The following is a 12,600-nucleotide window of genomic DNA, read 5'->3' as shown; positions in this document are numbered from 1 at the left end:
TGCTTGTTTAATTTTTTTTTCTTACCATATCAAACTGTCCGGTTAGTGTGGCAATGATATCCGCATTTGGCATGGAGTCAAGCATGTCTCTGCTAACCTCTCCTGTCCAAACAAACATGAATGCACAAAAAATGTGGCACATTTAAAAGGGAACTGCACTTTTGCCTATAGTTCACAAAGTATTTATTCATTTGACAGGGACAGTACGATTAAACATTGCTCCCCATAGGTAACCGATGTCAAAGTACATAAGACTTCTAGTCACAGGCTAATTTGCAACCCTCGTCCCTGGTTAGGTTTTTAAAGAAAAGTTACGAAGAGTGAAAAACACGTACAAAAGGATTAAGACAATTAGCACAAAATAAAAATACATTCCAAATAATTGGCCCCATTTGTCCATACTACGTCTGGTTCGAGTGCTCACACTTCTGATATTACTCGAGCCACTTTGTCAGTTTTGTGGAGAAAAGTTTAATATCTGACTGTGACTTTAACTCCGGTGGCAAAGAACAAGTTGGTTTAGGAACTACAAACATTCCCGGTTTTCCCAAAATTCCATAATACAATTTCTCAATTAAAAAACTGTTACCACTTCAACATTTCTTGACCGATTTAAACAATTCCTACACCAACCAATTCAGCTGATTCAGGACATTCATGCTCCTAATCAGTTTTTAAAAAATCCCGCTTTTCTCCAAATTCTCAAATTTCCAGGAAGTTCCCACTGAAATGAATGGGAAATTTTTCCAAATTGCACAATTCCCACATTTTCAACCTATTCAAGCTAGGGCTGCAAAAACTAATCGATTAAACCGATTATTAAAATAGTTGCCGATTAATTTAGTCATCGATTCGTTGGATCTATGCTGTGCGCATGTGCAGAGGTTTTTTTAATTTTATTTTTTATTAAAAAAAAAAGTTTTTTTTTTTTAATAAACCTTTATTTATAAACTGCAACATTTACAAACAGCTGAGAAACAATAATCAAAATAAGTATGGTGCCAGTATGCTGTTTTTTTCCAATAGAATACTGAATAGGATAGAAATGTAGTTTGTCTCTTTTATCCGATTATTAATCGAAGTAATAATCGACAGATTAATCGATTATCAAATTAATCGTTAGTTGCAGCCCTAATTCAAACCATTCCAACATCAACACATTCCACTCATCCTGGACATTCAAATTAACAATTTCCCAAGTTCCAAACCAAATTCCGGTTTTCCTGGAAATTCAAACTCTTCAACATTCAAACCACTCCAACATTCAAACTATTCTTACATTCATACTACATCCTGTCAGCATTTCAGTTCAACTTCAGCATTGGAGCATTCCCACTCAATTCCTTCAGGAATTGCCTCATCTAGTAACATTTAATATTTACGTATTTTAATCATTCTAAGCATATGCGGCGCATTAATTTAAAAAACGCATCATGACATTTGCTTTTTTTTTCATCACTGATTATTACTCACTGCTGACCTCATGAGAGCCAACAAAACATACCAAAACATAATTACTGTACAAGGGATGCCGACTGATAAAATGTTGTTATATTCCCGTTAGGATGAAAAATGACTCATAATCCTCGCGAAGAAGGGAGTGACAAAGCATAGCGTCTCTTTGTGTCGTTCGCGCCAGTGCCTGGTCCTTAATGGCTGTCAAAGTGTCCCAACTTGTCGGAATACGTCCTCAGCCATCTACTTTCCAGGTGAGAGGCATGATTTATGATCTACAATAAACTTACAGGGAGCAAGGAAGCGAGGAAGCAGCAGACCACTCGATGTAAACATCAGCACACATGTTAGTGATCACGGCGCCGCTATAAATAGCTTGTCTACGTTAGCGCTTATAATAATATCACTAATAGTTGGTTAATAATCAAGTCAACAAACATAAATTGAGTATTGTTGGTGGTTTTTGAATGGTTGGTTATTGGATTTCATAGGCGGAATAGAGGACCTCCCATTGACTTCGCTGTAAGCAGACTTATATTTACGTTTATTTACAAGTTAGAATGCATTAAAAAAAATCCAACCCTCGTCATGTCTTTCATAATAATTGTGAACGATAGGCAAAATTCCAAAAGAGTGCAGTTCCCCTTTAAGCCTTTACAAAAACAAACGTAAGAATGCAATGTGGTCATGCCGGTGGATCAACACTCCACCATGGCCTCGGCTGAAATCGGAAAGGTAATCAGCGGACCCACAGCCCTACCACCTCCCGTCAATCGCCTGGCCTCCCCCTTAACCCCTGACCTTTGCATCCGCAGGACTGAACAATGAAGTTAATGAGCACCAGCAGCCCTGTCTCACGACTCTGCTTGTAGGAGTCCATCCACTCGTCGACCACCACCTAGGGACGGACAGGACCACAGCAGCCAATCAGACAGCTGGATTGTAAAAAATATATCACAGGCGTTATGATGACTGCTGCGTAGGGGTGTAACGGTACGTGTATTTGTATTGAACCATTTCGGTACAGGGGTTACGGTTCAGTTCGGAGGTGTACCGAACGAGTTTCCACACGGACATATTAAGTAGCGTAACGCACGTTGTGTAAACAATGCACACCGAGGCACAACACACGGCATGCTAGCAGCTAACGGGCTACGATAGACTGACCATACGTCATACTTGCCAACCCTCCCGGATTTTCAGGGAGACTCCCGGAATTCAGCGCCTCTCCCGAAAACCTCCCGGAAGAAATTTTCTCCCGAAAATCTCCCGGAATTCAGCCGGAGCTGGAGGCCACGCCCCCTCCAGCTACATGCGGACCTGAGTGGGGACAGCGGCGACAGTCTGTTTTCACGTCCGCTTTCCCACGATATAAACAGCGTGCCTGCCCAATCACATTATAACTGTAGAATGATCGAGGGCGAGTTCTTGGTTTCTTATGTGGGTTTATTGTTAGGCAGTTTCATTAACGTCCTCCCAGCGCGGTAACAACACACAACAACAGCAGTCACGTTTTCGTCTACCGTAAAGCAGTTCGTCTGCCGTAAACAGCAATGTTGTGACACTCTTAAACAGGACAATACTGCCATCTACTGGATAGCCTCTGGAACACTGAAATTCAAGTATTTCTTTTATTTATATGTATAATAAAATAAATAAATATATATATATATATGTATATATATATATATATATGTATATATATATAGCTAGAATTCACTGAAAGTCAAGTATTTCATACATATATATATATATATGAAATATCTATGAAATACTCGAGTTGGTGAATTCTAGCTGTAAATATACTCCTCCCCTCTTAACCACACCCCCCGCCCCCAACCACACCCCCGCCCCCAACCACACCCCCGCCCCGCCCCGCCCCCGACCACGCCCCACCTTACCCCCCACCTCCCGGAATCGGAGGTCTCAAGGTTGGCAAGTATGCCATACGTCCTCTTTTCACCGGACATGTCCACTTTTGCGGAGCTGTCAGGGCGGCGTTTCTTAAATGCCTCAAATGTCCGGCATTTTGAGTTAGGGTAGCGTGTATTTTCAATGTCCGTTCAGGGTTAAGAAGGGGTTAAAAACAAAACAAATTGTGCGCGCAGCAGCATTCGTGAGGGAGGGGCAGAGACAGAGACAGAGAGAGAGTTATGATAAACGCACGTCGCCAGGCTCTGCTTTTTATCCATAGATTTATCAGATTTTATTTTTTTAGCAGGTGTCAAAAGTGTGCCCCGAAGGCCATTTGCGGCCCACAGCTAATGTTTCAAAGGCCCACGGCACATTCTAAAAATACTATTAAAATAAACAAAAACATAACAAAAGTGAAATAAAAAAGCTTAAAGGTTAAATGTAATTTAGAAAAAGTTGCAATGTTGACTAATAAAACAAAGCTGTTTTTTTTTCTTTCAAACTGTCATTGCTCAAAATATAATATTGAATCAAAATCAATGTTATTATGAATTATTGACCTATCCAAGGTTCCCATTACTTCACATCAAATATTCCACTAAGAAAAATATTTTTGGTGGAAGATTTTGCAAATTTGGTAAATAAATAACCCAAAAATTTATATTTTGTTGTTTTCTTACTGTACCGAAAATGAACCAAACCGTGACCTCTAAACCGAGGTACGTACCGAACCGAAATTTTTGTGTACCATTACACCCCTACTGCTGCGGATTTTTGAAAGCCGTTGAACATAACCCCAAACAGCCGTAGCCAATCACTACAACAGGCAGGATGGACGTTGGCTGTCAATAATTGAGAATGCGACCCAGTGCAAAGCCCTCCTCTTTGCATATCTGAGGCCAGTCCGGAGGCTCTCATCCGTCAGTGTCTGACAACATGATAATCCCTCTCATTAGAAAGCGCCTCCCTGGGTAGCTTCGTCCATTCATGTCTTTATCTCTATTCCCCCATTACATTCGTCCCCCTCTCCTGACAGTTTGCTCACCACGATGGCGGCCTTTCCAGAGCTGACAGCTTTGTAGATATCGTCTGCACTGATACCACGGGGGCCTCTGTTCCCTGGTCTTGCCCTAGGCTTGGGTGAGCTGTGCCTTGGCCCTTGGGAGGACTGTTGCTGCTGAGAAGCGTCTGGTGGAGAGGAGATGGAACTGCCAGGCGAGTCGGGTGTCGCGCTCAATGCAGCTTTACGCCTCTGCCTCCTGGGTAGCTTGGGATGAAAGGGAGACAGAAGGGCAGGTCAGCAAGGGGTTTCCAGTGAATCGATGCCGTCGACTAAATTAGCGGTGGCTTGGCATTCAACAATTACAGCTGGACCTTGCTACCTAAACCTAATAATCGCATGAAACCAAGTGTTGGGTGAATTCACTTACCAGCGACTGTTCCAACGCCTGTTTCTTCCGCTTTGTGGTCTTTGCTGGGACCACATAGTCTTCATCTAAATCCGTCAAATCCTCAAAGCTAACAGAAACACGTGTCAGTGCGTATATAGTTCCACTCACAAAATATCAGACAGCGATATTTGACACTGGTACCTGTCTAAGTCGTGACTTGACATGTTTGACGCAGTCTCAGGGATTCCCGTGGGCCAGATGATTTATGCTAACACAACAAACACGATCAACATTCATGGGTGAGCAAATTCCACTTTGTAATATCACTTTTGATGTAGTGTACGAATGTTTCTGGCTTACACTGGAGTACTGTTTTTGTTTTAAAAAAAAAAGTAAAATCTGTGTTGACGAGAATGAGTACATTTCCGAATTGTTCATTTCCGGACAGGCTAACCTCCTCCAACCTCCGAGGACAAAGCTACAAACAATACTTTTGTCCAATGGTAGACTCTGGCAAAACTTCAGTATTAATGCTTTTGGACCTCAGTGCTGCATTTGACACTGTCGACCACTCAATACTTTTGGACAGGTTGGAAAACTGGGTGGGGATCTCAGGCACAGTTTTAAGCTGGTTCAAGTCATATCTACAAGATAGGAACTATTTTGTTTCCATTGGTGACTTTGTATCAGAACCAACCAACGTAACGTGTGGAGTCCCCCAAGGTTCAATCTTGGGGCCGACTTTATTTAACATCTATATGCTCCCACTAGGACAAATCATGCAAAATAATAACATTGACCATCATTGCTATGCCGATGACACCCAAATCTATGTAGCGCTATCACCAAATGACTATCGCCCCATAGATCTTCTGTGCCAGTGCATTGAGCAAGTCAAACACTGGATGTGCCAAAATTTCCTACAACTAAATGAAGATAAAACTGAGATAATTGTTTTTGGTGCTAAAAAAGAAAGGTTTAAAGTCATCCAACACCTTCAATCACTGTCCCGGAAAACCTCAAATAAAGCCAGAAATCTTGGGGTTATTTTAGATTCTGATTTACATTTCGACAGTCACATCAAATCAGTAACAAAATCGGCCTACTATCACCTCAAAAATGTAAAAAGACTTAGAGGGCTCATGTCAGCTCAAGACTTAGAAAAACTTGTACATGCCTTTATTACCAGTAGGCTAGACTATTGTAATGGTCTCCTTGCAGGTCTTCCCAAAAAAACTGTCAGGCAGCTACAGCTTGTTCAGAACGCTGCTGCTAGAGTTCTAACAAAGACCAAAAAATGTGAGCACATTACACCAATTCTTAAATCCTTACATTGGCTCCCTGTACATCAGAGAATAGATTTCAAAATCCTCCTGCTCACATATAAATCACTACATGGTCTAGGGCCCAAGTATATCACTGATATGCTCCCACTATATACGCCCTCTAGATCACTAAGATCTTCTGAGACCAATCTGTTAGCGGTTCCAAGAGTAAACTCAAATCAAGGGAGATCATCATTCAGTCACTATGCAACACATAGCTGGAATAAACTTCCTGAAGATGTCAGACTCTCCCCAACTCTCACTACTTTTAAAACTAGACTGAAGACTTTTATGTTCACCTTAGCTTTCAGCTAAATCTTTTAATCTTTTAACTTTTAACGTCTGCACTGTTTTTATTTTTATTGTCTGCATTTTAATTTTGCTTTTATTTTCTTACATTTCACTTTGTTGTCTGTGAAGCACTTTGAGTCTGCCTTGTGTATGAAAAGCGCTATACAAATAAAGTTGCCTTGCCTTGCCTTGCCTAAGTGTCCCAATACTTTTGTCCAGTGGTAGTCGTAAGTGTCCCAATACTTGTGTCTAGTGTTAGTTCTTAGTGTCCCAATACTTTTGTCCAGTGTTAGTTCTTAGTGTCCCAATACTTTTGTCCAGAGTTAGTCCTTAGTGTCCCAATACTTTTGTCCAGTGGTAGTCCTAAATGTCCCAATACTTTTGTCCAGTGTTAGTTCTTAGTGTCCCAATACTTTTGTCCAGAGTTAGTCCTTAGTGTCCCAATACTTTTGTCCAGTGGTAGTCCTAAATGTCCCAATACTTTTGTCCAGTGTTAGTTCTTAGTGTCCCAATACTTTTGTCCAGAGTTAGTCCTTAGTGTCCCAATACTTTTGTCCAGTGGTAGTCCTAAATGTCCCAATACTTTTGTCCAGAGTTAGGCGTTAGTGTCCCAATACTTTTGTCTAGGTGTCCCAATACTTTTGTCCAGTGTGAGTTCTTAGTGCCCCAATACTTTTGTGTAGGTGTCCCAATACTTTTGTCCAGTGGTAGTCCTAAATGTCCCAATACTTTTGTCCAGAGTTAGTTCTTAGTGTCCCAATACTTTTGTCCAGAGTTAGGCATTAGTGTCCCAATACCGGGCTTTCTGCTCCGCCGCACCCAGTCTGTGGAACGCTCTCCCTGACCACCTGAGGGCACAACAGACTGTAGATGCTTTTAAAAAAGGCTTAAAAGGACTTCTTTTTTTTTTTTTAAATAAAAAGGCTTTTTTTTTTTTAGATATATGCATACTAGTTCTAGCTATTTGGCTGTTTTAGTTTTTATTTGTATTTATTTTTTATTATCTTTTTATTTTATTTTTTTAATACACTGTAGCACTTTGAGGTTGTTTACTCAATGTTTTAAGATTAAAAAAGTGCTTTTTACAAATAAAATCTCTTCTTCTTATTATTTTCATTCAAGAAGCAATGAGGGATGTAAACGAAGTTCTGTCATCCGGGAAGAGCTCAAAGTAAAGCCGCTGCTCCTCCACATCGAAAGGAGCCAGATGAGGTTGTTCGGGCATCTGGTCAGGATGCCACCCGAACGCCTCCCTAAGGAGGTGTTTCGGGCACGTCCGACCGGTAGGAGGCCACGGGGAAGACCCAGGCCACGTTGGGAAGACTATCTCTCCCGGCTGGCCTGGGAACGCCTCAGGATCCCCCGGGAGGAGCTGGACGAAGTGGCTGGGGAGAGGGAAGTCTGGGCTTCTCTGCTCAGGCTGCTGCCCCAGCGACCCGACCTCGGATAAGCGGAAGAAAATGGATGGATGGATAAACGAATGTAACTTAGAAATGTTTCTCAACATTATTATGCTCCAGGCAAAACATTTTCTACATAAATGTCGATTTATGAAAGTAAGGCCTACATTTATCAATCAAATTTTGGAGGATGATTAAGAGTACAAAAGCCCTTAAATTGATATATTTGTTAAAAACATTTAATGTGATTTGAAAGTAGCCCTTTTTGTCTTTTTTATATTATTATTTAATACTCTATCTGCATTTGCTTTTGTTTTCTTTCCTTGACATGTTTCGCTGATGTTGAAAGTGCCTGTTTGTCGTTCAATTAAAAAAAATTAAAAAAAATTTAAAAAAATAAAAAGCTAGCTCGTTAGTCGGACTGTGAGTTAATCAAAGTGTGGCCATTAATCGCGGTTTTATTTAAAACGGTAACATTAACCTTCAGAAGTTTTATGTTGAACTCAAAAGTGAATCAGTAATACCGTTTAGCGTTACATCCCTAAGGAGCACTTTAGTTTCAAATCAAAAGTATTACAACGCCAACATAACCTTACCAGTAATCGCGATTAAAAATGATTTCCCAGTAGTTGATACGATTATTATTATTAATAATATTACGTTTCCCTGTTTAAGTGAAGTGCTTAACTTACCGAAAACCGCACGAGGACGAATTACGATCTCACAACTAACAAAGACGTGATTGGCCAGCGCTTAAGTAACGAATGCTGTGATTGGTTGTTGAAAAATACAGTCACTCACGTTACCTGGCGCCAAACTAGCGATAAAGCGATGTTTTTGTAATATAACATTGGTGAAGTCGCCACGTTTTAAAGTAGTCGTTTTACTGGATATCATTAATTACATTCTACTGCTTAAGAGACGGACAAAGTGTTGACGGGATTGATTCTCCTCTTGTATGGGTGACACGATCTTCTCAGCAGGTTTTTATTTTTTTTTATAAAGCTTTACTTATAATACGCAACAAAACAAGTACAGAACAAAACAGTACAAAAACAGCGCCTAGGGGGTTCTAAACTCAATAAAGTAACTAAAATAGAAGGCAATATATATATATGTAACAAAATGTAAAGCCACAAATTCCGTAAATAATCCAAATTTGGAACACGGCATCATAGTTTTCACAGCTTTTTGGCTATTCGAGGTAGAGAGCGTTTTAAAGTAGAGTTCTAATTATTTTTTAAAGGCACCAAAAACAGGTCTGGTATTGAGAAACTTACATTTATGAATATAAAACTTAAACAATGGTATAATGAGGTTGCAAAGGTAAATCCAAATAGCACGTCTCCATTGTACGTCACGAATTCAGCGTAAAAACCAAGACTTCCGGTTTGTATTTCAAAATAAATACTACTTGCTCCCTCGGTAACTTCAAAAACAGTGTTTAATTTACATTTTAGATTTTATTTTAGATATTAAATATTTCTTTTACAGCTCGCAGACGATGTATAATAATTACAAATCCGCAAATCACACGGATATTACAATTGGAGAGCTTTTATTTTCAAACAAGAATACACTTCCGGTTATAACCACCACTTAACAAGCACACGCCAGTGATGCTGCTGAGAGGGTTGGTACCACTAGTACCGCTTTTCTCCTCATTTAGGAAGTTTACAGGACACAGTTGATGGAGACAAATGTCTAAAAACCATGACTCTTTTACAAGACTGACCACGGACGTATTTGTTTGGTTGATTTCATTAGAAACTGCCTCTTTCCATTTTTTGGCTGAGTCTGGACACCCGGATGGCTTTATCCGGGTACCGGCTCCTGGGCTTGCTTTGCTCGGTCGTCGCGCTGTCGGGGCTCCGGAGCTCAGTGGTTGCAGCGGGGAGGAGCTGCGCCGACACCCGGCAGGTGTACGCGGAGAAGGGGTACAGCACCGGCACGGCACCGGTGACTCAAATCTCAGGTTAGATGCTTTTTTTTAACGCATGCATGTAGAATAACACGGAATTGGTGCACTCCTATATGGCATATTGACCAAATTCTAGTCATTTGTGAAGAATGAAAAGTGAAAAAAAAACTCACTAAGGAGCACCATGTGGCAATATTATTGTATTTTCCCTCAGGATCAAAACAATAGGTGGTTTAAAACAAATGATGGTTAATAAATTGGATGATTAGGGGTGGTGAACAATATAACCAACACCCATACAACAAAGAACCTCGCCCCTAATTACTCCTTGCCAAGCCTGGTAAATCCCTGCATGTACCCCTGGGGGTCTGTCCACTGGTGATAATATTATCTGCATTTTTAATAATGGGGGAAAAGTTTTGGATGCTTTACTTTACATGCAATTGAGTGATTGAGTCAAACAGACATCTGCAGTATTGATTGATAATGTGTGTGTGTGTTGGTGTGTTTTTTTTTTACTGAGCTCACTGTCCCGTGGGCCATGGGGGAGCAGATGGCCCGGAGAGTGGACTATGAAGAGAAATGGAAATGCAGGGATGAGAGAGGCTAAGAGTGAGAGAACAAAAGAGACGGAAGAGCGGTACACCAGCCAGACTCCGGACGTGTGAGGAAAGGCGTGATTAATGTGTGTGTGTGTGTGTCATGTACACTGGCTAAAGCAAAATCAGAATCAGAAATACTTTAATAATCCCAAAGGGGGAATTAAGATTTTTAGCACAATTCCATTCAAGAGCAGACAAACATTACAGGGAGACAGAACAGGATCGCTGACGGGGTCTGTCAACTTTCGGCGCCCCTTACACAAAAGGTGAGAAACGGGTGGGGGGAAAACAAAAGTAAAAAAACAACAACAACAAACATATACACTGTGGTGGCCTCTGCGTGTTCCACCCCATGGCCAGAGATAGGAGCAGACCCAACAAAGCAACCAAGAGAGCCGACTCCACCCTCGGCCGCCCACCAACTCTCGGCCAGTGTCCAGTCCGCATGGATGAGCGAGGATACGTCCAAGGAGACCGAGGTGTCCGATACCTGCCCATTCCAGCCAAGACACTGCGAAGCTAGTCCGTCCCGGAGCTCAGCGCCAGCCCCGCAGCCTTGTCTCTTCATCTGCATCTCCTCCAGTCTCTCCAAATGAAAGTAAAACAACAACAACAACAACAAAAACATATACGCTGTGGTGGCCTCTGCGGTGTTCCACGCCATCATCTACTGGGGTGGGGGAGCATGGCCAGATATAGGAGCAGACCCAACAAAGCAACCAAGAGAGCCGACTCCACCCTCGGCCGCCCACCAACTCTCGGCCAGTGTCCAGTCCGCATGGATGAGCGAGGATGCGTCCAAGAAGACCGAGGTGTCCGATACCTGCTCATTCAGCCAAGACACTGTGAAGCTAGTCCGTCCCGGAGCTCAGCGCCAGCTCCGCAGCCTTGTCTCTTCATCCGCATCTCCTCCAGTCTCTCCAAACAAAAGTAAAACAACAACAACAACAAAAAACATATACGCTGTGGTGGCCTCTGCGGTGTTCCACGCTATTGTCTACTGGGGTGGAGGGGGGACATGGCCAGAGATAGGAGCAGACCCAACAAAGCAACCAAGAGAGCCGACTCCACCCTCAGCCGCCCACCAACTCTCGGCCAGTGTCCAGTCCGCATGGATGAGCGAGGATACGTCGAAGGAGACCGAGGTGTCCGATACCTGCTCATTCCAGCCAAGACACTGTGAAGCTAGTCCATCCCGGAGCTCAGTGCCAGCCCCACAGCCCTGTCTCTTCATCCGCATCTCCTCCAGTCTCTCAAAACAAAAGTAAAACAACAACAAAAAACACATACGCTGTGGTGGCCTCTGCGGTGTTCCACGCCATTTTCTACTGGGGTGGGGGGAGCATGGCCAGAGATAGGAGCAGACCCAACAAAGCAACCAAGAGAGCCGACTCCACCCTCAGCCGCCCACCAACTCTCGGCCAGTGTCCAGTCCGCATGGATGAGCGAGGATACGTCGAAGGAGACCGAGGTGTCCGATACCTGCCCATTCCAGCCAAGACACTGTGAAGCTAGTCCATCCCGGAGCTCAGCGCCAGCCCCACAGCCTTGTCTCTTCATCCGCATCTCCTCCAGTCTCTCCAAACAAAAGTAAAACAACAACAACAACAAAACACATATACGCTGTGGTGGCCTCTGCGGTGTTCCACGCCATTGTCTACTGGGGTGGGGGGGAACATGGCCAGAGATAGGAGCAGACCCAACAAAGCAACCAAGAGAGCCGACTCCACCCTCAGCCGCCCACCAACTCTCGGCCAGTGTCCAGTCCGCATGGATGAGCGAGGATACGACGAAGAAGACCGAGGTGTCCGATACCTGCCCATTCCAGCCAAGACACTGTGAAGCTAGTCCATCCCGGAGCTCAGCGCCAGCCCCACAGCCCTGTCTCTTCATCCGCATCTCCTCCGGTCTCTCCAAACGGACTCTGGTGTGGCAGAGACCCAGCAGCTGGTCTCCATGGCCAAAAGGCTCCCGGGAGGCAGATCCAGAAGTTCACAAAAAAAGCACCGGAGAAGTCACGAAAGTGCCACACAGTCCCAAAGGGTCCCGAAACAAAAGGCAAAAAAAAAACCCACATGAAAACAAGAGGGAAACATTGAGGAACACAAAAGGCTGACACAAGAGCACAGAGCTTCTGCCAACAGCAGCCACCAAAAAAGACCTCAATCTGCATGTCATTATCTCTGATATATCAAAAGAGTGGACCTGAGCTGAAAAGGAGACAGATCACTGGTAAATGAATGAATAATTCATGCGAGGAACTGCAATTTCACATCACACCTTTTATCTTCGGCAGCAAGA

At 43.0% G+C, this 12,600-nt stretch overlaps 2 protein-coding genes across 5 annotated transcripts in view; one reads left to right on the top strand and one right to left on the bottom strand.

Moving 5' to 3' along the window:
• Nucleotides 1-9,121, bottom strand: part of LOC133644843 (cohesin subunit SA-1) — a 54,768-nt gene extending 45,647 nt beyond the window's left edge. Inside the window, exons 1-6 of one of the 4 annotated variants that reach the window (XM_062039585.1) lie at nt 9,057-9,121; nt 4,962-5,028; nt 4,800-4,887; nt 4,415-4,636; nt 2,257-2,353; nt 26-102 (exon numbers count right to left, since the gene is read on the bottom strand). In XM_062039585.1, the coding sequence (XP_061895569.1) occupies nt 26-102; nt 2,257-2,353; nt 4,415-4,636; nt 4,800-4,887; nt 4,962-4,984 (507 nt within the window). In that variant the 5' untranslated portion in view covers nt 4,985-5,028; nt 9,057-9,121. The other 3 variants (XM_062039587.1, XM_062039584.1, XM_062039586.1) reach the window with 3 other exon arrangements.
• A 260-nt stretch (nt 9,122-9,381) lies between these two features.
• Nucleotides 9,382-12,600, top strand: part of gpc2 (glypican 2) — a 31,406-nt gene continuing 28,187 nt past the window's right edge. Inside the window, exon 1 of the mRNA XM_062040100.1 lies at nt 9,382-9,751. Within this exon, the coding sequence (XP_061896084.1) occupies nt 9,586-9,751 (166 nt within the window). The 5' untranslated portion in view covers nt 9,382-9,585. The remainder of the gene's footprint in view (nt 9,752-12,600) is intronic.

This window comes from Entelurus aequoreus, linkage group LG28 (assembly GCF_033978785.1).
Source record: "Entelurus aequoreus isolate RoL-2023_Sb linkage group LG28, RoL_Eaeq_v1.1, whole genome shotgun sequence".
In the NCBI taxonomy this organism is placed as follows: Eukaryota; Metazoa; Chordata; class Actinopteri; order Syngnathiformes; family Syngnathidae; genus Entelurus; species Entelurus aequoreus.
Note: the sequence above shows the minus strand (reverse complement) of the source record. Positions and strands in the feature narration are given on the sequence as shown.